The following is a 26,216-nucleotide window of genomic DNA, read 5'->3' on the forward strand; positions in this document are numbered from 1 at the left end:
CTGTGGTGTTCTTTGTATATACCATAAAAAAAATTAATGATAATAAAAAAATCACTCCTGGAGCAACAGGAGTACATCATTAATCCCAAACGGCTAGGAAGAAAGTCTGGGACGAACGGTTACATTTTTTAAAGCAATGTCATGACCAATGCTAGTGAATAGTCACCCACCTGGGGAACCTGGTTTGTTGCGCTACTGAACACCCCCATGCTGCAAAAGAAAGTCTTGGCAAGCGTGAGGCTTTCACTTTGGCAGGAGAAAGTGCATTTTTCCAGTGAAGCACGATGAAAGACTGTACTGCTGTAGTGCCACAGGCACCGTGCGTTTGTAACGACTGGAGATATATTTTTTTTTTTTTAATTATTATTTTTTTTTAAGGGACGCTAGCAGGCCCTCCCCCGCCCCCAGAAGGAGCCCCCCCCCGCCCACCGCCGGCAGGGCCCCTCCCGCAGCACCCCGGAGCGGCGGGCTGCCCGCCCCCGCCCCCTGCGGCCACGCGGAGCGCCGGGCCGGCCGGCCAGGCCCTCGGCAGCCTCACTGCGGGCCCCGCCGCGGGAGGGCCCCGCCGCTCCCCGCAGAGGCACGGAGCTGAGGCGACCGTGACACGCTATCGGTGGACTACAGGCCCCAGCGGGCCGCGCGTGAGCCCGACGGCCATGGCTGCGGCCGGGCTGGTGGGGGCCGCGGCCCGTCATGAGGCGGCGGCGGAGGCGGCTGCGGCGGCCGATTATGAGGCGGCGGAGGAGCCGGCGCCCGATTACGAGGCGGCGGAGCTGTACACCCGTGCCTTCCGCCTGGGGGCCTTTGGCCGCTGCTGGAGGCAGCGGCTGGGGCCGCCGGATCTCTCGCTAGCGGCGGCGGCAGAGTCGGACACGGCCGTGGCGGCGGAGCTGGGCTGCGCGGCGGAGACGGCGGCCGAGCTGCGGGCGGTGTGCAGGTGGCCGCGGAGCCGGCGCGGGCGGGGGGGCGGCGGGGCCTCCCGACGAGGCTGCGCGGCCGTGTGCGGGGGGCGCCGTCCGGCACGGCGGGGCCCGCGGGCGGGCCGACACCGCCGGCGCTGCGGGCGGGGCTGGCGGCCCGGCCCCAGCAGGAGACTGCGGCCCCGCTGGGTGCCGGCGCGGGGAAGGCCGCCCGGGGCCGGGGCAGTGCGCGCTGCCGCCGGGGCGCCGCATGGGCACCCTGCGGGGCGGGGGGAGGCGCTGCAGCAAAACCGCGCGGAGCGGGACTGCCCCGCCTCTGTGCCCTGCGGGGTTTTATCTCCCGGCTTAATATGCCCTGAGTCCGTAGAGCATCGTTCTCCTACACGGTGATGCTCCGCTGGCGGAAACTTTTATGTTGTGGCCTCGAGTTAATAAACCGTTCAGTGCTTAACAAGTTACTTAAGTAACTACTCAGCAACATACTGCTTGTTAGGTGAAACGTCAGGTATTTGCACGTGTATGTGGTTCTGGGGGGCCCCAGCTGCAGAATGAAAGGCGTTTCAGCAAGGAGGAAGAGGCAGGTATCTGCCTTAGCGCCATTCAGACGAGTCCTAGTAGCTGGCAGTACATGCTAGCTCTTCAGCTTGGCCTAGGCCCTTACCCTCTGCCGACTTCTGCTAGGCCTCATTTCAGCCAGTATTTCCTACAGGAGGCGTCAGAGCGGAAGATTTGTCTGTAGCTCATCAGTAAGGAAGACGTGCCTTAGAACAAGAGTTCTGTTACTACCTGTATAGCTTTGTGCAAGTTCTGTCCTCCAGTCACTATTTCCTCAAAGGCGCAGAAGTATTTACCAGCCATTTCAAAGGCCAGATGGAGATTGTTCACTTCCATGTACTGTACAGAATGAATGTAGTCTCAGAAGAGTTGTAGATGGTGTGATTTGATAATGTAGCTAGAATTGCACTACAGATTAAGCTCTTCTTGATGGCTTTTCCTGTAGTGCCCTGCATGCAAGATGCATATGAAAAATGCAGGTCATGAGCGTGGAGATGAGTATGTTGTGAACATGTCCTTCTAATGTTTTTAGAGTTATACCTCAAATTATGGGGATAACATGACAGCAAAACCGACATTAGCAACATTATTTGGGATAAAGTTGTTAACTGGACAAAGTTCATTTGATAATTATTGTTTATTTAAATTATTATGGTACCTCAGAGGTAGGAGTAAGAGGAAGGTAATTTGTCACTTTAGTAAAAGGCAAGGAGCAAACAGAGAATAGGAACAGCAGCACAGGCACGTGGAGTTCAGTGTTGGAGCCAAAATATACCTGTGTGAGTGTCGTGTGTAATGGTGAGAGCTTAGTAAGCCATTCAGAAGTCAAGAGATTTAGGGACATTTTTAATCAGAAAGACATCAACACTTAGTGAATTGCATCTGGCCTTGCCAACATAGAAGAAATTTGTCAGGCATTCTCGCTTTTTCTAATGCTAGCTTAACTAAAAGAATGCTTTACTTCAGCTGTCGTAGTTCTGGTGAGGAGGATAATTTTTCATCATTACTAGGCTTAGTAAAAACAGAGGCTGATATTAGTATTAAAACCAGTTCATGTATTCTGGTGTGGCAGTAACTGTGAGAATTATCCTGTGAGCTTTCCCAGTGCATATGTCGTCTCCGAGTGCTCCTGTGCTGTGGCTTGTTCTCTGCAGTGACCCTGTTGCTTGCGCGTGTTGCAATTTTCACTTGAATTCCAAGCAGATTGTCTATGCTTTGTTGAATTTTCCCGTCATTCATTCTGGTTTTTCTTTTGTTCTGCTTTCTTTAATCTACGACTGGTACATTTTGTCTGCTGTGTGTGTTTGCCAGTGTTACATAGCAATGCTGTCTGTTTGCTGCTGAGTGTACTGTGTAAAGTGGTGCTGTGTAGTGAAAAAGTTAGGGAAGGAAAGAAAGGACAGGTAGTCTGTGCGGGGGGGACAGGGCACATGATCTGGGAGCTGCTTGTCGGCTTTCCAGGAGAATGAAGGTAAGCCTACACATTCTGCTGTGACCTTTCCCCTGTGCGGGTTGGAAATCCCAATCCATAATCTCCATTTGCTTATACATTAAATAATCCTAGCTTCTGGAATCTCTCCTTAACATTAGCCAACCTCAAATCACTACCTCTGATCACTTTCACTGTCTTGCTCTGAGCTGTTTGTATTCCTCCGGTGAGAAGAGATGAAGACACTGGACTACACCAAGATCTGTTCTATGGTTTGCTGGGGTCACGTTTATTATTAGCATAAATATAGTTTTCTAGGCACTGAAGTGATACATCCTGGATGTAAACACAGATGTTTTCTGACTGTAAACTACTTGTAAGGAAACTTCTAGCAAATGAATGTTTTATTTGGGTAGAAGAGAGATGGGAAGATGTAGATACTCCTGCTATATCTATTTTTAAAATAGTGGTGGGTTAAGAGAATCTTTCATAGACTCAGGGTGAAAATAACCATAGTTAAATCTTTCTTAGAATATAGTGACATAATGTATGTTTAAGTATTCTTGATGATTTAGAGTCTTCTGGTGAGGAGAAATGGTGTAATGTTTAAATGCTGTTTAACTCTTTTTGCATCTCAGTGTCTTGTGGTTGATTTTTTTTCTTCTATTTTCTTCGTGTAATGCATTGCTGTGAACTTAACACACGAAAAAAAGTATGGTCTTCACTTGAGTTTAACTCAGTAAGAAGGCTTTGCATACTGCTCAAGTTGTCGTTACAGAGGTTGCTTGTGTTTTCATCAGACTTTAAACAGGTGTAAGATGGTGTCCTTAGTTGGGAGATTCCATCAGTAGTTTTCCAAGGGGTTGGCAAAGTAAAGTTTATTTTTTGTTCAAATTCCTTAACAGTCTGTGAACAAAGAGGTTTACCTTGGGATTCATTATTGGTGTTTGAGTGATTGAAGTGCTTGAACATTGGAAATGCGAAGTTATGTTACTCTGTTTTGCCTTCTGAGTGATTTATTGTGGCGTGTAGGGCAGGCTAAGACTCAGATTGGTGTGGATTTTAGGTAGGTCAGTGGAGGTGAGGCTACAGGTACCCAATTCCACTTCAGCCCTAATTCACCTTCTTGTTTTATTAGGAGGGGTAGTTGTAAATATCTCTAGGGATGTGTTATAAAGCTGCATTAAGCTAGCATTAACGTCTTAATGTATTAGTATTTAGTGTCTCGTAGTATTAGTGTCTGAAAGGTGATGAAAGTACTGCCTTTAAAGTATATGCAATGTAAAGAGTAATATAAACACTCTACCTGCTTACTATGAAAATACCAGGCAAAATAATAAAGCATCTTCTGATTTCTAAAACTGAGAAAGCTCATTGTGCTGCCAGAATATTCTGAGAAAATTAAAGCCATGTGATTAAAGGCTTCACTAATAGTCTATTTCCATGTCCAAATTTCCACAGTCTTGCCTTTGGCCTTTTTATTTCTAGCCATCTTATTTTTCTAGGGACATGAATTTCATGTAACACTTGGCCTGCTTTTCTCAAGTGAGACCTTCAGCTGTTGTTCCTCATCACTGCTACAGTTCACTTCAGTGTCCATTAAAACCGTATGGCCAGGGTTTTCCCCTCTACCATAACTGAGTGCACTTGAGTGTATTTGTCTCGTGTGCAGGGGCTATTCTGTGTGGGCCCACGGTGAAATGCTATGCTTGTGGCTGTCAGGAGTGTGTATTGCCTGCACTTTCATCTGTTGGGTGTATGACACTGACTACTTAGCCTTAATTTCTGAAGGGTTTAGCATATACTTCCCATCGTAAAGCCAGGTTTCATCAGGACCATGGACCAAGGACCAAATGTTAGTGATGGGGCTTTTATGGCTGCAGCGGATTTGCTCAGGAGGAGCTCCAGCATGGCTTGTGCAAAGGGCATACAGCAAAGCCTTTCAAGGCTTCAGTGCATGTGATACAATGACATATGTCATGAATTGTTAGACTGATGCAAAATACTGGAGAAGTGCTCTGTGTGTTAACATTCCTTTAGAAACTGAGGGTTTCTTACTTTCCAGGAGTGAGAAATGGCAGTAACTGGGCTCACAGTGGTCCACAGAACTGTCAGGGATTCAGTGGCAGTTTGTAGTAGCTGCCTTTCTGTCCTTACAAGGAAAAAGAGGACACAGTTTACATGCCAGCTATTTCACATGGTGGCTGCTTGGAGCTGCTTTCTGGAGAACATTTTTTCCTGCAGCAGGAGATTAGTGGGTATGGTGTAGATACCACAGTCAGAGATCCAGGCCTAGAGCTGTACAGGAGGGAAGGAAAGCACAAATCTTATTGGTGAGTTCTGACATCGTCTGTATACACAGAAGGGAAATGGGAAACTCACATTTGATGCAGGTGGAACTTCACAATCCTGGGCAACAGGCTTTTTCAGATCCTGCAAATAATGTCTGTGGTGTTTAAAGAACAAAATACACAGCCACTTCTTCGAAATGGCAGGTCATCAAGTGACTAGGGGCTTTTTAATGAATGGGATAACTGATTCGTGTGCAGGAAGACTTAGATAAACAGTCTGGTCATGCTGGTTGGGAAGTTGATTCCACAGAAGGGTCATTTGTGATTTGCTTTACCTGTCAGGGGTTGTACGTCACTTCATTAGGTGGGCTGTTCATAACACTAATCTATGCTGAATGGAGAACAGCCCCATCTAAAAGGCTAGTGCTTGCTCTGTGTTCTCCAGAGTGCTATTCTCCTCCTTTAATGTTAGTTGGATAACTATTCCTCAGCAGTAGTTCAGTCTGCACTTGATACAGGACTTGCTCAGTTGTCCCTACAGGACTTGCTCACTTGTCCCTGTCTCCACTTCCTTGAGTGGGATTGAAGGATAAGGTTGATTCTCTTTCCAAGAGGTTATAACTAGTTGGTGCATAGTTTGTTTTAAAATGGTATTTCTGAAGGAATGCCCTTTTCTCAGTAATTCAAACCCAGCAATTTTCAGTTTGAGATGAAACCTGTAGGACACAGAGGTTAATACTCTGTGTACTGCTGGATGGTAAGAAACTAACTAAACAGCAGCAAATTCAAATTATCTTTAATGAAAGGTTACTTTATTGAGTCATCATAACTAGGCCATCTACCCACAACCAAAATTTTGTCTCTGACTTTTGCGTATTGTCAGCTGATACCAGTTAATTCCAGGCTTCAGTTTCTCAATGACTATATATTCCTATGCAGGTCCACCCTGAAGACTCATTACTGCAGTGTTAGTATTACCTAGCTTAGTGTTGTTAACATGGGGGACATTATAAGATTGTGGGGAACGTTATAATATTACAATGAAAAATAATATAATGAAATCATAAATTATATTGAGTATTGAGAATAAATTTTACAATCCAAAAATTTTCCCTGGACCTCACAAATGCTTTGGGTGTCCCATAAAGAGATGGGTTTGCACAAGAGTTTGGTGGGATTCCAACTGCGCATGGATTTAGGTAATGGTATCAGCTGTGCCTTTATACAGTCTGCAGATGATAGAGACAAAAAAGATCAAGTCTGATTCAAAGTCTATGATACTTCTCTGTTTTAAATAATACTTTCCAGACTATTTTTAAGTTGTATAAAATTATTTTGTGATTAATACAGAAGTATTACTGTGTTTGAGTCAGTGTTGTTCTGTGTTTCTGAAAAGGTAATTGATACTATTATAGTGCCTAATCTGAAGCTTTCAGATGGATGATTTGGTCTGTTTGTGGAATGGTGTAGGGTAACATTATGTTATAAAACTGTGGCAGGGGAACAGATATGGGATCCCACAAGTTTCATTTTTTTGTGGCATGTTTATGAGAAGTTCCATCCTCATTTATGTTATTAAAACTTAACATTTGTATAATCAGTTGAAATTATTGCTGCAGCCAAAAGCAGTACCACTTTTCCTTTCCAGATCCTGCACTGATTTGTACTACAGCAAAAAAACTGTGGTTAGCTATACTTCGGGTTCTGTGCTAACAAAAGAAGAGTGTGGGTGAAAGGATCTGAGGATGGAAAGAAGGATACAAGGAAGAGTGGATGTGTCACTTCTGGCAGAAGTGATGTCCTACTCCCACTGGAAGACATGGCATAAATTCATGCCTTAATACACCAATGACAGATCATGTAAATGTGGTGGCTTGCCCACGTTTGCACCTGCGGAGGGGTGTTGGCTTTACGATGCGGGTTGAGGTTGATGGTTCCTTTTGGTTGAATCTATTTTGCTATATATCATCAGAAAATCCGAATAGGTGGATGAGATTTTAAAAAGTCATTTTTAGTTCATATAAAGTATCGAGACACATTTTGAATGGGGATAATTAAACCTCTCTAGGCAGCTATGCTTCATTAGGAAGAATGCAAAATAAAGATAAAATTTACCCCGTCTTTCTGAAAGCCAGATATAAAGTCCAGAACTCTTTGACTTCTGGTTCTTTATCTCGTCAACCGTACTGCCTTTTTACCCTGATTTAGGCTATACAGGCTCTGTCTTGTTTATTTGCTTTTTTCTCTTGGCTCCTTCTAAGCTTCATAGATTTTTTTGTTACAAAGTAAGTATGAAAAAATATGTAATAGTTTTTTTGTTTCTTTTAATTGTCCTAGCCTTGATATGTTACTGTCTTCTGATAAAGAAAAGGACCCAGATGTTATTCCTGAAGACAGCAGTCTGCTAACTCTTCGGTATGTTCGTTATATACTTCATAGTACCCTGATATGGGGTGGGGTGGAAAACAAGCACAAAAGCATGGCTGGCTGATTGTTCCCTTTCAGGGCAATGGTGTGGTTTCTGAAGCAGAGTCCAGAAATACTCTAAGGGCAGAAACACCAGCTTGATAGGATAATTGGTATGAGCCTTCTGCTTGAATGTTACTTAGAATGTTTTTATTATGATATACAAAATATTCCATCTTTGTTATTGGAAGAACTTAGGATTTCTGGACCTAGGTACTTTTGAACTAGTGCCTGAATTTGAATTTGGAGCATGCAAGGAACTTCTCATAGTCCTGCAGGAGGTTTCCCCAGAGCCTTGTGAAATAGATCTGTTTAGCTTTGCCTCTAGTAACCCACAGTCACATCGTAACAGCCAAAGTGTAAGTAGTGAAGTTGTAGCCAGATAACCTCTTTATCTAAACCCACTCTTTACGGAATTCGTTGATACTACTGATGCATTTCAGACACTGAGTGATGTATATTAAGTTTCTATCAGTTAGTGAACTTTGAACTCATACTTGACCAGTTCAGGCCTTCGCTGTACTTGAATTTCAGTTTACATATGTTTCAGTTTACTAATGTAAAGGAATGTTTTAACGACTGTGATCAGTGTTAAGTCTGATTGTTACTGAAAACCTTCAGGAAGGTCTAGAGGATAAATAGACTTGTCCTGAAGGTTAAAAGGATTTGGTGTTCATGCAGTAGTTAAATACATGTATTTTAGTAGATATTCTATGTATGATACTTTCTTCCACAAATGATACTGAAGTGTTTTTAGAACAGTATCTGTCATGGGGTTGAGAATATTTGTGGGCTCTTTCTTCTGGTTGCATGAACATGAATTCGATTTCTCTGAAGTAGGAGGGATAGTTGAAACAGCTTCCTTAAAGGTAGGAAAATGTACTTTCTAGGGGAGCCTCTTCAGACAACATTTTGCTGGGTTTTTTTTTTCTTAAGTGTAAAACTAACCTGTAATTTGCACATAAGGGGAAAGAAAAACACTAACTGAAATCCACAAGCCAGCCTGTGTACTACTAGGAAGTAGTATGCTACTACTACTAGAAAGACCACACTTCTGCGGAAGTCAGGAGGTAAGTATTGTAAGAGACATGCTAAGACAGCCAGAAATCCTCCTCTTTGAAAGCTGCACTGTAGTAGCTTCTGTTGTTTAAAAATATACCTAGAGATTCTGCATGGAAGTTGTTGAATGAATTTTGTCCTGTGTTCCTGCCCCTTAGAATTAGAAAGAAGGCATTAGAGAGGAGAGAAGAAACAATTATTGTGGATCGGGCTTGCAGACAAGAAACTCTTACCTATGAGATGGTAAGTTCCTTGTCTTAAGTTCTCTGTCATCTCATAAGATCTCAAGACAGTTCTGCACAGCCAAAATCCAGCTTCTCCTTTTGCTTTTTTTCATCACTGTGAACCTCTGTACACTGTAAGTGTTTGCAGGTACAGATTTGCAGGTAATGATTAAGATTAAAAACATTTTATAGAAAGATAGGACAGGAACTCTTGTTACGGTCTGTTAGTACTGAATATAGTAAGGAGGAACACCAGCCCATTACCACTGTATGACTGTTTTTATTTGGTCGCTACTAAAGCGTTGTGTGTGTAATGAGCATCATGTGAAGTTATCATAAAGCCAGATAAAATGTTTTTGCTCATGGAGTCCTGTATTGGAATCTAAGCTTTAATGTGTAAATGATTGTGAGCTAGTTTTTGTAGGGCTGAAGGAGGAAGACAGTAGGAGCATGGTGGGAGTAACTTCCTAATTCTGAGCTTTGTAACCCAAGTTCCTCAGCTATTCTGAGCTGTCAGGAGTGTAGTGATCAGCCCCTCAAATGCCATCTTGGAATTCCTTTAACTATGCTTAGTAGCTCTTTGGGTTTTTTTCTTTAAGATTTCTTCACAACCATTAAAGCCTTAAAAAGGGAAACTGAAGTTCTTAAATTTTGCATTGCTGGAATCCATGACTTGAACAAGCAAGCCGTGAACTGTTGTAAAAGTTAGGGTTGAAGGTGTAGTAGGGAAGGAGCCTCACTTGTGACTATTGACACTTTTTCTCCTTGAGGTTTCGTGATCTGTCACGAGCGATTGTGTTTCAACTCTCCAGAGGCCCAGGTGCATGGTGTAAACATCATGTATCAGCTGAGATGCAACAGCTGTGTTGGGCTTTTAGCCTAGGGCGTATCTGAGAAAATATTTGCAATAGAAATATTCATAAAGGGTTTTGATGAGTGGCGTTTTATTTCTATTTCTGAAAGAGCACGCACATGGTCAGTTATCGCATCCTTTAAGCAAGCTGTGGTAATTGGTTTCTGTGTCAGAGCTGGTTGGGAACACAGTGTCCTAGAACAGGATGAGAGCAATAAGAAATGTCAGCTTGGAACGTGTCGCATGAAGAAGAGAGATGCAAGGGACAGACGACAAGTATCCCTGGACTGAAGTCTCACAGTAGTACACATTCTTGCTATTAAATCTGAAGTACGCTTCAGGCTGGTTGAAAGTGTTTCTGCAGTCAGTGTTCTCTCTTGATTTGTTGAAAAGGGAGCAAACCAACTGCCACAGAGAAGTGCCCTCCTTCATTCTCACAGCTGGGCTATGCCTTAAACATAAAGTAGGATGGAAATGGGGAAATGCTTTCACTTCTTTCCTAAAACATAGTAGTGTGGCAAGGGCAGTGCTCTATTTTGCGTTTGGATTCTGGAGAAATGGAGACCTCCAGCTATGTCAAGCTTCCCTAATAAGAGGAAGCATCACACTAATTTTTATTTTCATATACTTCCTCTTATGCCTAGTATCTAGGTCAGCCTTTCTCAGGTTGAGGGTTGCAATCTCCCTTCGCATGTGAAAGCACATTCAAAGAGCATTTCAAAGCATTAAGTGAAGGAAGTTGGTAGCAGTTAGGTTCCATGAGGGCAGAGCAGTGGCAAGCTTTAATTCCTTAATGCAGGGTGTCTCAGTAGCCACAGAGTAGCCAGTTACCTTGTAACTGCTGAAAGCACCTCAGCTTCTCCAGAGATGAGGAATGAAGAAGAATGCTTGAAATCAGTAATTACAGCAGGTTCTAATACTTCATCTTCGACGAGGTAGGCTGCTATCAGTTCAGAAGGCTACACAGTCAGAAGTGAGTTACAGTTAGAACAGCATTTCTCAGACTTTTGTCCAGGGGCTATGATATATAAGTGGTTGCCAATACATATTTTTTTTTCTTCCCAGGAATCACATGCAATTGGAAAGAGGCCAGACAATCCAACAGATCTAGTTGAGGAGGGAGAACTACTTTTAACTCTGAATGTCTTCTATCCTGTCATATTTCAAAAGGCTGGTACTAAATCTTCTAGGTTGTATACTGATGTCTCTTCCCTACTCAGGTAGTATGTTGCTTTCCCAGCAGTTAAAATCAGTGAGTCCACTGAGGAAGCATGGTAAACCCTTCAACTGTGGTAACTTTTTAAAGGATTTTCAGAATCTGCCTTTCATTCTGTTAGTGGTTTACAGAAGGAAATTTTTACAGTAATTATTCAGCAGTTAATTGATTTCACAGAAAGCTCAAAATCTGAAACTAAATACATAAAAACTAAAGTATTCTTTCTGGATTTGGGATGAATGTGCTTAGACTTTATATCTTTTGGGCACTTTCTAATGGGGATTGTAATTTTTGAGTTTATGAATGAAACTAATAAATGACAGCCTTAGGAGAGGCTGAGGTAAGATGCCGTTTAAAATCTTGTACAGAGAGGGGGTGTGCTGTGTGCTGCCATTATTGACCTCAAGCTATCAACTGAAGAGCAGTACTGATGATAACAAGTGATTTTTAATTGAAGCTTATATGCCCTTTTCTTTGTAGCATAAACACCACAAACCCTATCAGACAGTCCTTGTACTGGGCAGCCAGAAGCTCACTGAGCTGAGAGACTCAATTTCCTGTGTCAGTGACCTTCAGATGGGTGGTGAGTTCAGCACTCAGCCAGATCAAGCACCAGAGCACATCAGCAAGGTAAAATGTTCTATGTGGAAACCTCTACATGTGCAGGAGCTTTGAGAATATACAGGAGAGAGGGAGGCAGAGTTTTGCTCTGATGTTTTTCAGCAGTAAATTCAGCAGTAAATTGGTTCTGCCTGTGGGTGGCACTGCAAGTTAATACTTCCTGGTAGCACTACCAAGCTGATCTGTTTTGTTCCATGTCAAGAAAAACACCTTTAATGCTACCGCTGGGATGTAGTAACACTGGTGGTGAGTTTTTGCATAGATGTACCCTGTGGACTAACTTGACTTTAAGCTATAGTCTAAGACACCAGAGGCAGTAGAAAACAATCTGCAGATCATCCCCCTTTGAACTTTGATGCTTTGGTGTTTGGAGTTGGGTGCTAATCAAAAGTAGGAATGAAGGTTATTCCCCTCTTGCCCAATTGCCAGGTGTGCTCTGGGGATATGCAAAAGGGGTCAATAGAGAGAAAGTACTTTAATTGAAAATACTAAAAATGCATCTTTTCAATAATATATCACATATAATGGTTCAGGTTGGAAGGGACCTCTGGAGGTCATCTGGTGCAAGCTCAAGCAAGGCCACCTACGGCCAGTTGTTCAGGACCATGTCCAGACAGCTCTTGGATATCTCCAAGGATGGAGATTCCACAGTTGTCTGGGGCAACTCTACCAGTGCTTGGTCACCCTCACAACGAAGTGTTTCCTGATGCTCAGAGGGAACCTCCTGTGTTTCAGTTTGTGCCTAATGCCTTTTGTCCTGTCACTGGGCACCAGGGAAAAGAACCTGGTGTTGTCCTTTTTGCATCTTGCATAGAGGTATTTATATGTGTTAATAAGGTCCCCCCTGAACCTTCCTCTTCTCCAGCTGAACAGTCCCAGCTGTCTCAGCCTCTCCTCATAGGAGAGATGCTCCAGTCCCTTCATCTTCATGGCTGTTATGGGACTCTCTCCAGTATGTCCATGTCTCTTACTGAGAGCCTCAGGACTGGACAGAGGACTCCAGGTGCGGCCTCACTAGCTGAGTAGAAGGAAAGGATCACCTCCCTCAACCTGCTGACAATACTTTGTCTAATGCAGCACAGAATCCTGTTTGTTGTCTTTGCTGCAAGGGCACGTTGCTGGCTCACAGTCAATTTGGTTTCTATCAGGACCCCCAGGTCCTTTTCTGCCAAGTTCCTTTCCAGCTTAGGGGCCCCCAGTACCAAACGGTGCATGGGTTGCTCCTCCTCATGTGCAGGACCTTGCACTTCTTGCTGAAATTCATGAAGTTGGCCCATTTCTCCAGCCTGTCGAGGTCCCCCTGGGTGGCAGCGTGGTATATCAACCACACCTCCCAGTTTTGTGTCAGCAGCAAACTTTCTGAGGGTATGCTCTGCCCCCATCATCCAGATCATTAATGAAGATGTTAAACAGAACTGGACCTGGTGCTGACCTCTCAAGTACTCCACTAGTTACTGCCTTCCAACTAGACTTTGTTCCACTGATTATTACCCTTAGGACCCAGCTGTTCCGCCAACCTTATGTATTAATAATATAATATATTATCAATATAATAGGCATCAAATAATATACGACATGCAAGCTGAGAGAAACCAGAGGATTTCACATACTTGTATACACAATAGTGAAGAGGTAATACATCCTTGTTTAAGGAGACTGAAATACATCCCAGATACTAGTTTTTCATTTACGTAAAGTAAATGGAAGAATCTTTCTGCCACTACCTAGTAAAGCACTAGCTGGTTAGTTCTGAGACCAGACAGTTCTGAGGCTCTCCTCCTGGGGATGCAGAGGAGTCATGTGAGGCTGTCATGGCCTCAACAGGGTTGGATTTAGGTTTCCTCACCTCAGTAATTTCCCCAAAGTAAAGTGCATGCCACCATGCCTGGCCTCCCAGCAGGAGCTGTTAATGAGTGGTGTGCATTCATTCAATTTACTTGTTTTCCTCAAGCATGATTGTTAATTTACAGTTTGCATTGAAGTATAGGCTCAGTATGTGGTAAGTCTTCACAATAAAATTTGCAAGTTGCTTCAGAAACCAGGTAATGAGCCATTGGTGGGGAAGAATTTTCTTCCTTTCAGTCTAGGAAGTGGCACCATGACCTGCCAAAAGTATGTTACCTTTTCCAAATAGAGAAAATTACTTCTGTTTACTTTAGGGATGTTAAAGAGACTGATACAAATAAGAATGGTGCTCTGAGAGTCTGCAGGAAAGAGGCTGTGTAAGTAAGTTAGGTGTTGATGTCAGCTTCTGCTTCTCTTGAATTACCACTTGAGTACACAGGCTGAGCACAAGGATCAAGTTGCTGCTCTCATTGGTTAAGTAAACAAGTGCAGCTTGTCAGCTGGTACGGACAGAGTTAGAGAGACTTTCTGGATTTTATTGGCATAGATAGGCCTAACTTCTCTTTCATTCCTGCTCCTTTTGAGTTTTGTGATTTTATTTTTTGCTTTTTCTTCATTGGGCAATGATTAAAGGGATGAAATTTAACAAGTCCAAACGCTGGACTCTGCATCTAGGGTGGAGTAATGCCAGGCACAAGCACAGGCTGGGAGAGGAGTGGCTGGAGAGCAGCCCTGCAGCAAGGGGACCGGGGGTGCTGGTGGGCATTAAGCTCACTTGGGTCAGCAGCGTGCCCTGGCAGCCAGGAGGGCAAACCGCGTCCTGGGGGGCACCAAACACGCCGTAACCAGCCGGTCAGAAGGGGGGATTATCCCGCTGCATTCAGCGCTGGTGCAGCCTGACCTTGGGTACTGTGTGCAGTTCTGGGCCCCGCAATTCAAGACTGATGTGAAGGTACCCGAATGCATCCAGAGGAGAGCAACAAAGCTGGTGACAGGGCCAGAAGGCATGTCCTATAAGTAATGGCTGAGAACTGTGTCATTTCCTGGTTTAGAGGAAAGGAGTCTGAGGGGTAACCTCATTGCTCTCTACAGCTTCCTAAAAGGGTAAAGTGGAGAGGGAGGTGCTGGTCTCTTCTCCCTGGGATCCAGAGATAGGATGTGTAGGAATGGTTCAAAGCCGTGATGGGGAGGTTTAGACTGGACATTATGAAACATACCTTTACTGAGAGGGTTGTCAAATCATGAAACAGGCTTCCTAGGGTGGTGGTCAGTGCCCCACAGCTGTCAGTGTTTAAGAGGCATTTGGACAATGCCCTTAATAACATGCTTCAACTTTTGGTCAGCCCTGAGTTGGTCAGGCAGTTGGACTAAGTGATCGTTACAGGTCCCGTCCAACTGAAATACTCTGTTCTGTTCTATTATGTGCCTTGTTTGGTTTGGTTTGTTAACAAACCCCTTAGTAAAACCAGCATCAGGGGGATGTTTGAGAGAACTGGGCAATATTGAGGTATTTCCTCATATATGGATACTTTTAACAAGGATCCTGGATACTTCATGTGGTTACTGCTAGTGGTAGGGTTCCCTGGGAAAATGTAATAGGGCATCCCTCCTTGCAAAGTGAAGCCTAATGCAGAGTCCGGGAGGAAGGAATGTCTGAGTCATACCTCTGGCCAACACTAATCAAACTCCCAAGAAGTTTTTAACAGTGGCTCTCTTCTGTTCACTATGACAAACAGCTGTTTTCTGAAGTTTGGAGCAGCTTTAAAGGACTAGCTAACTCAGAACTGCGGTGACCCACAGAAATTCCTAGGGAGGTGTCAGAGCATGGCAGTACTTAACATTTTGTGGTTGGAGAGCCAGGGATGGTGGCAATAACAGAGCCAAAACAAACTGTCTGAATGTAAAACACATTCCTACTGCTGTGCCTTTGTGCAGGTCACCTGCAGTCATGGACCCCATCTCTGGCCCCAGTGTCTGTGTTTCCCATCTTTTGACATGTTGGAGTTAATAGCTTAAAGAGACCTCTGGCCACAAATGAGCATTCATTCTTTCTTAATAAAGACATGTGAGACTGGTCTGGGGATCCAGAGTGCCTAGTTGTCCATGGTTTTGCTGTTTGATTCTTATTTAGTCTGCTTATGCCTCTGCAGCCAGCCTGTAAAGTAATTCCTTTCACTTCTTGCCTTCTACTTGTTCTTTTCCACTGTAAGCTCTTGCAGGTCATAGGCTGCTTCGCAACAGACATGTAAAAAGTTCATCAGGATTCTGTGACTTAATGAGCAAGTTACAGAATTGGAGTGAGCTGGTCACCATGTTAATCATGGAAAGCGACTGCAGTTACTTAATTTGTGCAATGATGCCTGTGTTCTTGTTCTCTGTTTTTGTAGAAATTTGTAACTGCTATAATGGATGTAGAAATAAGAACACTAAAATAAGCTGTAATGGCTTGAGCACAGTATCAGCAGAGCAGCTGCCTAGCTGGCAGTCATATAAACCTTGTTGTCACATCAGGATCTAAAACCAGTACAAAGCTTTTCTTAGAAATCTGTACAGTGACATCTCTTAAGCACTTTAGATTTCTAAATTATATTGTATTATATTATTATAATATAAAAATATAAATATAAAAAATACAAAATCAGTATATTACATTATCCTGACCCAGCTGGTGAGTGAGCCAGCCAGGGGAAATGCCTTGCTGGACCTGCTGTTTATGAACAGGGAAGGACTGGTGGGTGACATAGGGGTGGGAGGATATCTTGGGCATAGCAGTTGCAAGATAAGAGTTTTCAGTTCTCAAAGTAGTGATGAGGGGGGTCAGCAGAGTCACTGTCTTGGACTTCCAAACAGCCAACTTTAGCCTGTTTAAGAGCCTGGTTGACAAGGTCCCTTGAGATACAGTCCTGAAGGCCCAGGAAGCGTGGACATTGTTCAAGAAGGAAATCTTAATGACACCAGGAGTGGGCTGTCCCCATGTGCCAAAAGGTGAGCCAGTGTGGAAGAAGACCTGCCTGGCTGAACAGTGAGCTTTGGCTGGAACTCGGGGTGGGGATGGGGCGGGAAAGGAGAGTTTACCACCTTTGGAAGAAGGGGCAGGCAACTCTGGAGAACTATAAGGATGTTGTGAGGTTATACAGGGCAAAGATTAGAGATCCGAAAGCCCAGCTAGAACTCAGGCTGGCCACAGCTGTAAAAGATAAAAAAAATGTTTCTGCAAATATATTGGAAACAAAAGGAGAGCAGAGGTCTATCTGCATCCTTATTAGATGTTGAGGGGGAACATTGCAAGGAAGGACAAGGAAAAGGCTGAGGTACTTAATGCTTTCTTTGCCTCGGTCTTTAATAGTAAGACCAGTTACCCTCTGAGTACTCAGCCCTTGAGCTGGAAGATGAAGATGAGGAGCAGAATGAAGTCCCCATGGTCCAGGAGAGAACAGTTAGTGACCTGCTGCTGCACTTAGACACACACAAGTCTATGGTGCCAGATGGGGTCCACCTGAGGGTACTGAGGGAGCCGGTGGAGGAGCTCACCAGAACACCCTCCATCAGTTATCAACAGTCCTGGCTAACCAGGGTGGTCCCAGAAGACTGGGGGTCAGCCAGTGTGACACCCGTCTACAAGAAGGATGGATCTGGGGAACTACAGGTCTGTCAGTGTGACCTCAGTGCAGGAGAAGGTTATGAAGCACGTCATCCTGAGCGCCGTCACACAGATGTGCGGGACAACAGGGGGATCAGGCCCAGCCAGCATGGGTTTATGAAAGGCAGGTCCTGCCTGACAAACTTGATCTCTTCCTAGAACAAGATGACCCGCCTAGTGGATGAGGGAAAGGCTGTGGGTGTTGCCTACCTGGATCTTGGTAAAGCCTTTGGCACTGCCTCCCATGACATTCTCCTGGCTGCTCATGGCTGGGATGGGTGTGCTCTATGCTGGGTTGAAAGCTGGCTGGACAGCCTAGTCCAAAGACGGTGGTGAATGCAGTGACGTCCAGCTGGCAACTGGTCACAGATGGTGTTCACTAGGGCTCAGTCCTGGGGCCAGTCCTGTTTAATGTCTTCGTCAGTGATCTGGATGGGGGGACTGAGTGCACCCTCAGTAAGTTTGCAGGTGACACCAGGCTGGGGGGAGTGTTGCTGTCCTTAGGGCAGGCAGGCTCTGCAGAGGGATCTGGGCAGGTTGGAGCGACAGGCCGAGGCCATTCCTGTGAGGTTCAACAGGGCTCAGTGCCGGGTCCTGCCTTGGGTCACAGCAGCCCCACACAGCGCTACAGGCTGGGGCAGAGCGGCTGGAAAGGGCCTGGTGGGAAAGGGCCTGGGGGTGCTGGTCCACAGCCGGCTGGGCATGAGCCAGCAGTGTGCCCAGGTGGCCAAGGCGGCCAGCAGCACCCTGGCTGGTACCAGACACAGTGTGGCCAGCAGGACCAGGGCAGCGATGGTCCCCCTGTCCTGGGCACTGGTGAGGCCGCACCTCGAACGCTGTGTTCAGGTTTGGGCCCCTCACTGCAAGAGGGCCATGGAGGTGCTGGAGCGTGGCCAGAGAAGGGCAACGGAGCTGGGGAAGGGTCTGGAGCACAAGGCTTACAAAGAGCAGCTGAGGGAGCTGGGGCTGTTTAGTCAGGAGTGGAGGAGAGTCAGGGAGAAATTTACTGTTCTCTACAGCCACCTGAAAGGAGGTTGTAAGCAAGTGGGGACAGGTCTGTTTTCCAACATAACAATGGCAAGGCAAGAGGGAAAAGCCTCAAGTCAGGCTGGGGAGGTTTAGATGGATCTTCGGAACAGTTACTTCACTAAAAGAGTGGTTGTTACTGCACAAGCAACAAGGCTTTTACCATCACATACCAGGTTAACCTCAGTAGGTAGTTACCACACGTTGCCCCAGCACAGCCACCAATCCCCCACAAGGTTTCAACAGTTCATTTACTGTTTGTGCTGTTTCTTCATCCTCTTCAGGCCAGTCCACCCTGCTTCTTGCCTCTGCTGCATCCTTCTCTCTCCTCCATCCAGGGCACACTCTCTCCTCCCTCTGCTTCTCCCAGGTCTCTCATCATTGGCCACCCTTCACACAGTCCTTAGAGCTGTTTAACTGCTTCACAGGAACCAGCCACAGCTGCATGTTATCCACCTCAGCCAACCCACCACCCCTGAAGCAAGCCCGTAGCTGTATATTATCAATGTTAATTAACCTGCCTTCATTCCTCTGTAATTCCTCTACAGGTGGTCAAGCACTGGAACAGGGAGGTGGTGGAATCACCATCCCTGGAGGTGTTTAAAAAACACATAGATAGCAACATGGTTTAGTGGTGGACTTAGCAGTCCTGGGTCAGTGGCTGGACTTGGTAATCTTAAAGGTCATTTCCAACCTAAGTGATACTATGATTTTGTGGATTTTGACATGTTCTTTTGTTTAATCTCTCATAACACTAATGCAGACTTATCTCTTTCTCTCAGGATCTCTACAAATCTGCTTTCTTTTATTTTGAAGGCATCTTTTATAATGATAGAAGATACCCAGAGTGCAGAGATCTGAGCAGGTATAATATTTGTAGACGTTGACTAAGGAAAACCTTAAGGGACAGGAGATTTATTTAATTTTGTTTATGATTTCTGGTGTTTTGAAGACTGGAACGTCTAGTGTATGAAGCTGGAATGGACTTTTTTTACGATCTTTTCATGTGGAATTGATTCTTACATAGAGGTTTAACTTTACTTGCTTTGCTTTTTCCTTCCATTCACTTCCTTTCTGAAAAGGGGATGAACGCATTTTTTCCCCACAAATTTTGTTTTGCTTGTTGGGATGGGATTGCTGTGGAAAGTGCAAGGTGCCAGTCTGTACTGGCTTATTAAGTGCCCTCCCTAGTTGTGATGACCACCAGAAAACTTGCCTGTGAGGTAGAAGATGGGTCAGAAAGACAAGCTCAGCTGTGTAGAAGTAAGATTTCTGCTCAGTCTTGAAAACAAGCTAAATGCCTTCATGGTAAAGTCAACAAGGGGACTGTGTGACTGTTGTGAGAAGAAATCTGAGATGACATTGCCAAGAGTCTCTGGGATCTCTTGTTTGGATCTATAGCTCACGCTGGTTGAGCACAGGTCATGTCCATTTAAACTGTACGTAGTGGTTTATTTTACGGAAGTATGGGCTTGCTGACACACTAGTGAGATTTAGGAGATCAAGATGTTAAAATGGATGGAAGAGCTGTGAGTTTGGAATCTGTTCTTGATATGCCAGACTTAAGTGTGACTTCAGAGAAATTATTTTGCCACTTCTCTTTCTGTCCGTGAGCGGCAGTGGCCTTCATGGAAGGGTTTGTGATAACATACATAGTTTATAGAAGTGAAGTATGTAGGAATATGCTGAAAAGCCAAGAAAAAATTGCAGCAGTGGCCAGTGCCCTTCAAGTGCCAAATTTTGGAAATGTAACTGTGCAGTTGGCAGCTTTGTGTTTCTCCTTGGCAAAACCAAAAAAAGCTTTATAATAGAGTTATTGACCAAGGGAGCAAAAATGACCTGCTGGTAACTTGAATTATTGGAATGCTTGAGAACTGTTGCGCTTGCAAACCAGACCTGGATGGGTGTCATCAGGAGCTTACACTCTCAGGAAGGTGCCTGGTGGGGATTTAAAGATGGGTGTTCCACAAGAACAGTGCACAGTTCTGTGGGGCAGTGGTATTGCTGTAAAATTACCTTAAATTATTACAAAATGCGAGGTGTTTTGATTTCCATCTTTTTAACTGTGTCCCAGTGAAGAGTTTTGCATGTTCCCCAAGGCCTTCCTTTTCACTGCATTCACAGTTTATAGCATTGCTATGCTGAATACCTTTCTGTTTTTAGGACAGTTATTGAGTGGTCAGAATCTCATGACAGAGGCTATGGAAGTCTTCAGTCTGTTAAAATGGAGGACTACACATTTAATGATTTGTCCCTCAAAATTGGCTTTCCATACCTTTTCTGCCATCAAGGGAACTGTGAGCACATCATTATCGTCACAGATATAAGGTAGGTTACTGCTCTTTGGTAGTCCTTAGGCAGTTGAATGCAAGCTTTCTGTGGACAAACTTCAGACATTAAATGCTGAGTATTTGTTAGACTAATTTTAAGATTATTCTGCAGCCTTCTGCAGGGTTTATTTAAGACTTCAGTCCATACATGTGACTACTTCTGCAAGGAAGAAAGTAATCTCCGGTACTTTTTTTCTTTTTTTTTTTTTTTTTATAAGTTGTCTGCATAAAAAGATTGTTTTCTAACTAGCATGGCGTGACTATGGTATGGGAGGAATGGCACCCACAGTGAAAAGCACTTTCTGTGCAGAGCCAGTGTGTGGCAGATGAACATGCTGGTTCCGGAGCACCAGGGAGCAGAATGCTGTTAATGGCTCTGGCTGGAGTCAGCTGCACTTGTTAGTTTAGACTTGATGCCGAGGGGAAGGAACTGAAAAGAGAACAGAGAAGTGGAAATAGTGGGCTGAGGTGGATAGGCAAGGGAGAGAAGGAGGAGCTGATAAAGGTGGCAACCCCATCAACAGAACTGCTGTGTCCTCTGCTCAGTGCATAGCAGGTAGAGAGAGCACTCCTCTGATTGTCTGTAGTGGGTGACAGATAATTTTTTGTTTCCAGAAGCCTAATGTATCTAAGCATTGTCAATAAATGATACCTCCCAAGAGGAACACAACCCAAAGAAGGGCATAGATGTTGCAAGTAAATGATCTCGGGATTACGAACCTCTGAACATTCACCTGGTGACGATTTTGCCTGTTGGTTAGTCTATATAAGAGATAAAACCTTTGAAAATACCATCTAAAATAGATGAAGACTTCTGAGTTACTGCACAAACTGAATTTACTGCTGACCATAAAATCCAGAGATGGTGCAGCTAGCAGTCTATCCCGAGGTCTTCATCTGTGTTGAAATGCTAAGCAGAAATCTAGTCATAGTTTACACAGGAATGTAAATTATGCCTTATCTTCAATGTCCATGCTTATATCCAGATAAATTCCGACACTGCTGAGTCTTTATTTTATGCATTATTTATTTCCCTCAAGGCTCATTCATCATGATGACTGCCTGGACAGGAACCTCTATCCCTTGCTGATGAAGAAACACTGGTTATGTACCAGAAAATGCTTTGTGTGCAAAATGTATACAGCCAGGTAAGCTACGCTCTCATTCCTCTTAAATGAGTCTTTCTAGGTGCTGCTACTAACTTGAAAAAAAATAATTAAAAATCAAAGCTCTGTATATATTTGATAAGGTGTGTGAATAATCTTCATGCAAGTATTTTGAAATCTTACTCCTCAAGCAGCTGTCCACTCTCTACCCAGGAAAAGGCCTCCTGCAGGTAGCAGTCATTTGGAGATGATGATTCAGGTCGATCAAAAGAAATGATGAAGTGGCTAATTATTTGACTCACAGAGCTTTCATTAAATCTAGCATCTGAGTAAAGGGAAGCATGGATCTGTCCAACTTGAGTATGGTAAAATCTAGGTATTTTTTCAGAACGGCGTATAGCATTGCCCACAGGTAAACCCCTAACCCTCTACCTGAAAACCCTGCTGTGCAGCTGTACTTGAAGGAACTTTTTTGTGATGCACAGATTTTCTGCAGTTAAGAGAGCAGAATGTGAATTTGGTGCTCTTTATCTGCTTTAGTGCTGTTTACTTAGACATGATAAAGCTTTTCAATAGACACAGTAGAAATTTCTCTACAGGATTTCTACAGACTAGGCTAGGCTCTCTGATTTTATAGGTCTGAATGATGTATTTACAAAAATACCCACTGCTCCTTTTTTCCCCCCAGAGCAGCTTACAGTCTCAGCCTCAGTTTGACACAGCAGCTGTGTCCTTGTTATCTTGCTTGTTTGGCCTTAGACTTCCCTGGAATCAGGCAAGGAGCCAATTCCGCTTGTGATGGGAGCCCATCCTAGGGTTCCTAGCAGAGCCCCTAGGATGCCTTCACAAGCAGCTATAATCTGTGAGGCATTTGGCCATAAGGGGAGGTGGAGCCAAAGGGTCAATATGGGGGAAAGATGGGATGGGGAGGGCATTACCAGAGGTGATGTAAATGCATTAAATTAAAACCAGGATAAAGCACTAAGCTGAAGTGGGGAGATGCTAAACCATGGATGGCAGAGCTGCTTTGGCTGGCTGTCCTGCGTATTTTAATCTGTGCAGATAGCATCTAATCACTAGAGGCCTTGAGCTGTCGTGGCCGCTGAGTGCTACCATAAATTAATTGCTCCGTGGCATGGCAGGCCCTCCTTGTACTGGCACCTGTGTTCATGTTAACTCCAGTGCTTGCTGGAGTATGCAGCAATCTTCTCCTTGTCTTGTCTGCATCATCCAGGTGCTTCTTTTGGAGTCATAAATGGATTTGTTACTACTCGAGAGTAGTTTGGGTCAAGTCATGTGTCTGCTCTGTATCACAGTTTCTTGCCTTAAGGGAAAACAGATTTTTTCTTTCATTACTTAAATGGTCATAGGGTGGACAGAAGATTCTTGTTAATTTTGGGGTGGGTTGGGGGTTTTTTTTTCGGTTATGCAGTGTACCAGCTACCGCAGGTTAGAGGAGTTCAGGAAATGCTGCTGTAGCAGTGTAAGGTAGCAGCTGGGATTGGCACTGTGTGGGTGTGAGTTTGGAAAAAAAGCTGTATGCCTGGGGTGGGAAATAGACAATATAGGCAGTACCTGGTCAATATAACATTAATTATTGATGTTTGTCGCTGCCATCCCCAACTCCAGGTAAAATGTTGAGATGTTTGTCACAAGTGAGATTCGCAAGTGTTTGACTCACACAGAAAATACTTGTATTTTGTAACCTGCAGGTGGGTAACCAACAAAGACAGTCTGGCACCAGAGGATCCTTGTTTCTTCTGTGATGTTTGTTTTCGGATGCTCCATTATGATGTGGAAGGCAATAAACTGGGGGAGTTTCTTGCATATCCTTATGTCGATCCTGGAATTTTCAGCTGAAACTGACGTGAGCTAGTGTGGTGGGCTGGATGCCAGGTGCCCACCAAGCCGCTCTGTCACTCCTGTCTGCAAAACAACAGGGTAGAAAATAAGATGGAAAAAAATAAACTCGTGGGCCAAGATAAAGGCAGTTTAATGAAGCAATAGCAAAAGGTGTGTCTGCAGAAGGAAAACAGACGATGTTACTGTCTAATTCCCATCAGCAGGTGATGTTCAGCCACTTCCCAGGAAGCAGGGCTTCAGCGGGCGTAGCAGTTGCTCCGGAAGACAAATGTCATAAATAACGAATGTCCCCCTTCCTCCAGCTTTCCCTTAGCTTTCATATCTGAGCAGACGGCATGTGGTATGGAATATCCCACTGGCCATTCGGGTCAGCTGTCCTGCCTGTGTCCCCTCCCAAGACCTTGCCCACCCCCAGCCCACTGGTGTGTGTTGGGGGAAGGTTGGAGAGGCAGCCTTGGTGCTGTGTGAGCGCTGCTCAGCACTAGCCAAAGCACTGGGTGTTACCACCACCTTTCCAGCTACCAATACAAGCTCGGTGCTGTGAGGGCTGCCGTGGGGCTCTGCCAGACCCAGTACAGCCAGAATTAATTCGATGAGCTACGTTGGTGAATCAGTTACTCTGGCTGTTCAAACCACCAGACAGCTTGAGTTTTGAGCGTACTGCTGGGGTTTGTGTTAGGCTTTTAATTCTCTCCCCTTAGGTCAAAGGAGCTCTTTGCACTTGAAGTCTTGCTGGCGTGCTTTTCTGAGTAAGAATGGTTTTAAGAGATAAGTTAGCATGGAAAAATACTCTCAGACATCTACTTGATTTTAATCAGTTACATCTTTTTTTCTAATGCACTGACAAAAATACAGTAGTTCGGAGACTATGGACTCTAAAAATATGGATGTTGCAAAAGCATCCCTGGTCTTAAGAATTTGTGTGCATCTAAGTCTCTGTTAACCTTGAAGGATGAAAACAAAGTGTTTGGACATCTTACCTTGAAAACTCTGGCAGGTTGTCATCTTTGAACAAGGGTGGATAGCACTGCATTTGTGGGGAGCAGAGCGTTTTCTGAGAGAAGCTCAGAATCCTTGTTAACTTTTAAGGTCTTTCCTGCAAACAGGGCATGCTTGCATCTGTAAGCCACTGCTGTCCTTGCGTTCTGAAGACTGATCCTGTGAAGAATAAACTACATTTCGCTGATTACGGAATTGTAGCCTGCCTTTCAAACAGCTGTTAACTGTTCACAGTGTGTGCAGTTTTAACTGTTCATAAAGTAGAGTTCATTGTGCATTTCTTTTTTTTAGTATCATTCTGTTGTTGTAAATATTGTTGGGTTTTATTAAAATGTGACCGATTTGTACTTGCTAGTCTTGATGTTAAGTTGAAACTCTGCTTGCCAAGACAGAACATACTTATCTAGTGCCTTGCTTTTTAAAGTAATCTGCAATTCAGAGGATTTTAGTGGGCATAATTGCTGTTAAGTAAAGCTATTAGCACTAACTGCTTTCTTTTTGAAAGCTTCAGCTAGTTCTCCAAAAAAGTCTCGTTCTGGTTGGTGTAAGAGACAACCAGCTCTGATAACCTCTGCACAGAAACGTACTTGACAGATTACATTGTATTCAGGTCCTGTGGCCACAGATTGTGTAAGCGCTCACTTGATTATCTGAGATGTCTTGAAACAAAAGTGTCTTAAGCATTTGCAGGACTTCATGCATCACTCTCATATCTGACTGCTTTCCAGTGGTGTGTTAGCTCAGCCAGCTGTTGGCCAGTGTACTTTGGTAACAGGGTGGTGAACCAAGCACTTGTAGCAGCAGGTGGTGGTAGTTCTCTTACCCTTCAGGAATCTGCGGAAGAGGGAGCGAGCGCCCTTCCTGCCGCAACTGTTGCCAGTTAAACTGCTAGGGCTGGACTGCTTTGTGGTGCTGTAGCAGCTGCGTTAAATACCCCACGTGGAAAAATTACTGAAGTTGTATTATAATATTAAGGAAATTTTAGGGTAAAACTGCAGCTGCTACTTCCAGGGTGGAATATAGTTGGTATGCACAGGCTCTACTCGCCAGTAGTTCCCCAGCCAGCACAACTTGCAACCTTAGGACATGCCAAGAGAAGGTGAAGGGCCGCGGGGGGGAGGAGCAGAGTGGAGACACTGCGCCCAGACCCTGTTGTGCTCCCTGCAGGAAGGGGAGCCTGGTGGTACCATGTACTGATAAACTTTATGCGTAGTAGCTGTCTAACAAGGAAGATAAGGGAAGGTACCGGCTGCTGAGCCAGCAGCTGCAGTGAGCCAGCAACTGTGGTGAAATTGCTTTCTTTGGATGAACTTTGCTCGTTATAATTTCATTGTAATACCAAAGCACACCTCCATCTCAAAGCCGCCTGCCTCCAAGGTACGACCACCCCTTAATCAGCTGTGCCTTTAAAGGTAAAGCAAGATAAGTTTGCACCCATCAGTAACCAAAGTCTGTATGACTGGAGTCACTCAAGCTCCACCTGGAATTCAAGAAGTACTATATAAGTAAGTTAGGAAGGGGAGAAGTTAGGGAAGACTCCGTTGTAACTCTTGGTGTTGGTGGATGGGCTGAACCCATCTTCCCCATAAGGACACCTGTCGGGTAAGAACTGTACTCCGCACATTTAATGATGAACTCCAGCTGGCTTTTATTAGTGATTAGATTTTGTGTGTATACTACTTCACACTTGTTCTTGCAGTCAGTGTACTATCAATGGCAATCTGGAACCTTAAATCTGTCATGGGTTTTGTATAATAAAAAATTCTCAACTGA

The 26,216-nt window shown here is 44.5% G+C and overlaps 1 protein-coding gene across 1 annotated transcript; it reads left to right on the forward strand.

The window, feature by feature from the left end:
* Positions 1 to 451: 451 nt before the first annotated feature.
* Positions 452 to 26,216, forward strand: SNAPC3 (small nuclear RNA activating complex polypeptide 3). The gene is made up of 9 exons (XM_055699167.1): positions 452 to 937; positions 7,533 to 7,610; positions 8,879 to 8,963; positions 10,863 to 10,967; positions 11,494 to 11,643; positions 18,928 to 19,010; positions 20,309 to 20,473; positions 21,516 to 21,623; positions 23,294 to 26,216. Exons 1-9 carry the CDS (start codon positions 657 to 659, stop codon positions 23,439 to 23,441), a joined length of 1,203 nt encoding a protein of 400 aa, XP_055555142.1. The 5' UTR covers positions 452 to 656; the 3' UTR covers positions 23,442 to 26,216.

This window comes from Falco cherrug, chromosome Z (genome assembly GCF_023634085.1).
Source record: "Falco cherrug isolate bFalChe1 chromosome Z, bFalChe1.pri, whole genome shotgun sequence".
NCBI lineage: Eukaryota > Metazoa > Chordata > Aves > Falconiformes > Falconidae > Falco > Falco cherrug.

Bases quoted from the DNA above. Each gene is read 5' to 3' on its own strand.
- SNAPC3 (XM_055699167.1), top strand. From the start codon at position 657: ATGGCTGCGGCCGGGCTGGTGGGGGCCGCGGCCCGTCATGAGGCGGCG. The intron at 938-7,532 runs GTGGCCGCGGAG...TAATTGTCCTAG, and splicing joins GAGCTGCGGGCGGTGTGCAG to CCTTGATATGTTACTGTCTT. The intron at 20,474-21,515 runs GTAGGTTACTGC...ATTTCCCTCAAG, and splicing joins ATTATCGTCACAGATATAAG to GCTCATTCATCATGATGACT.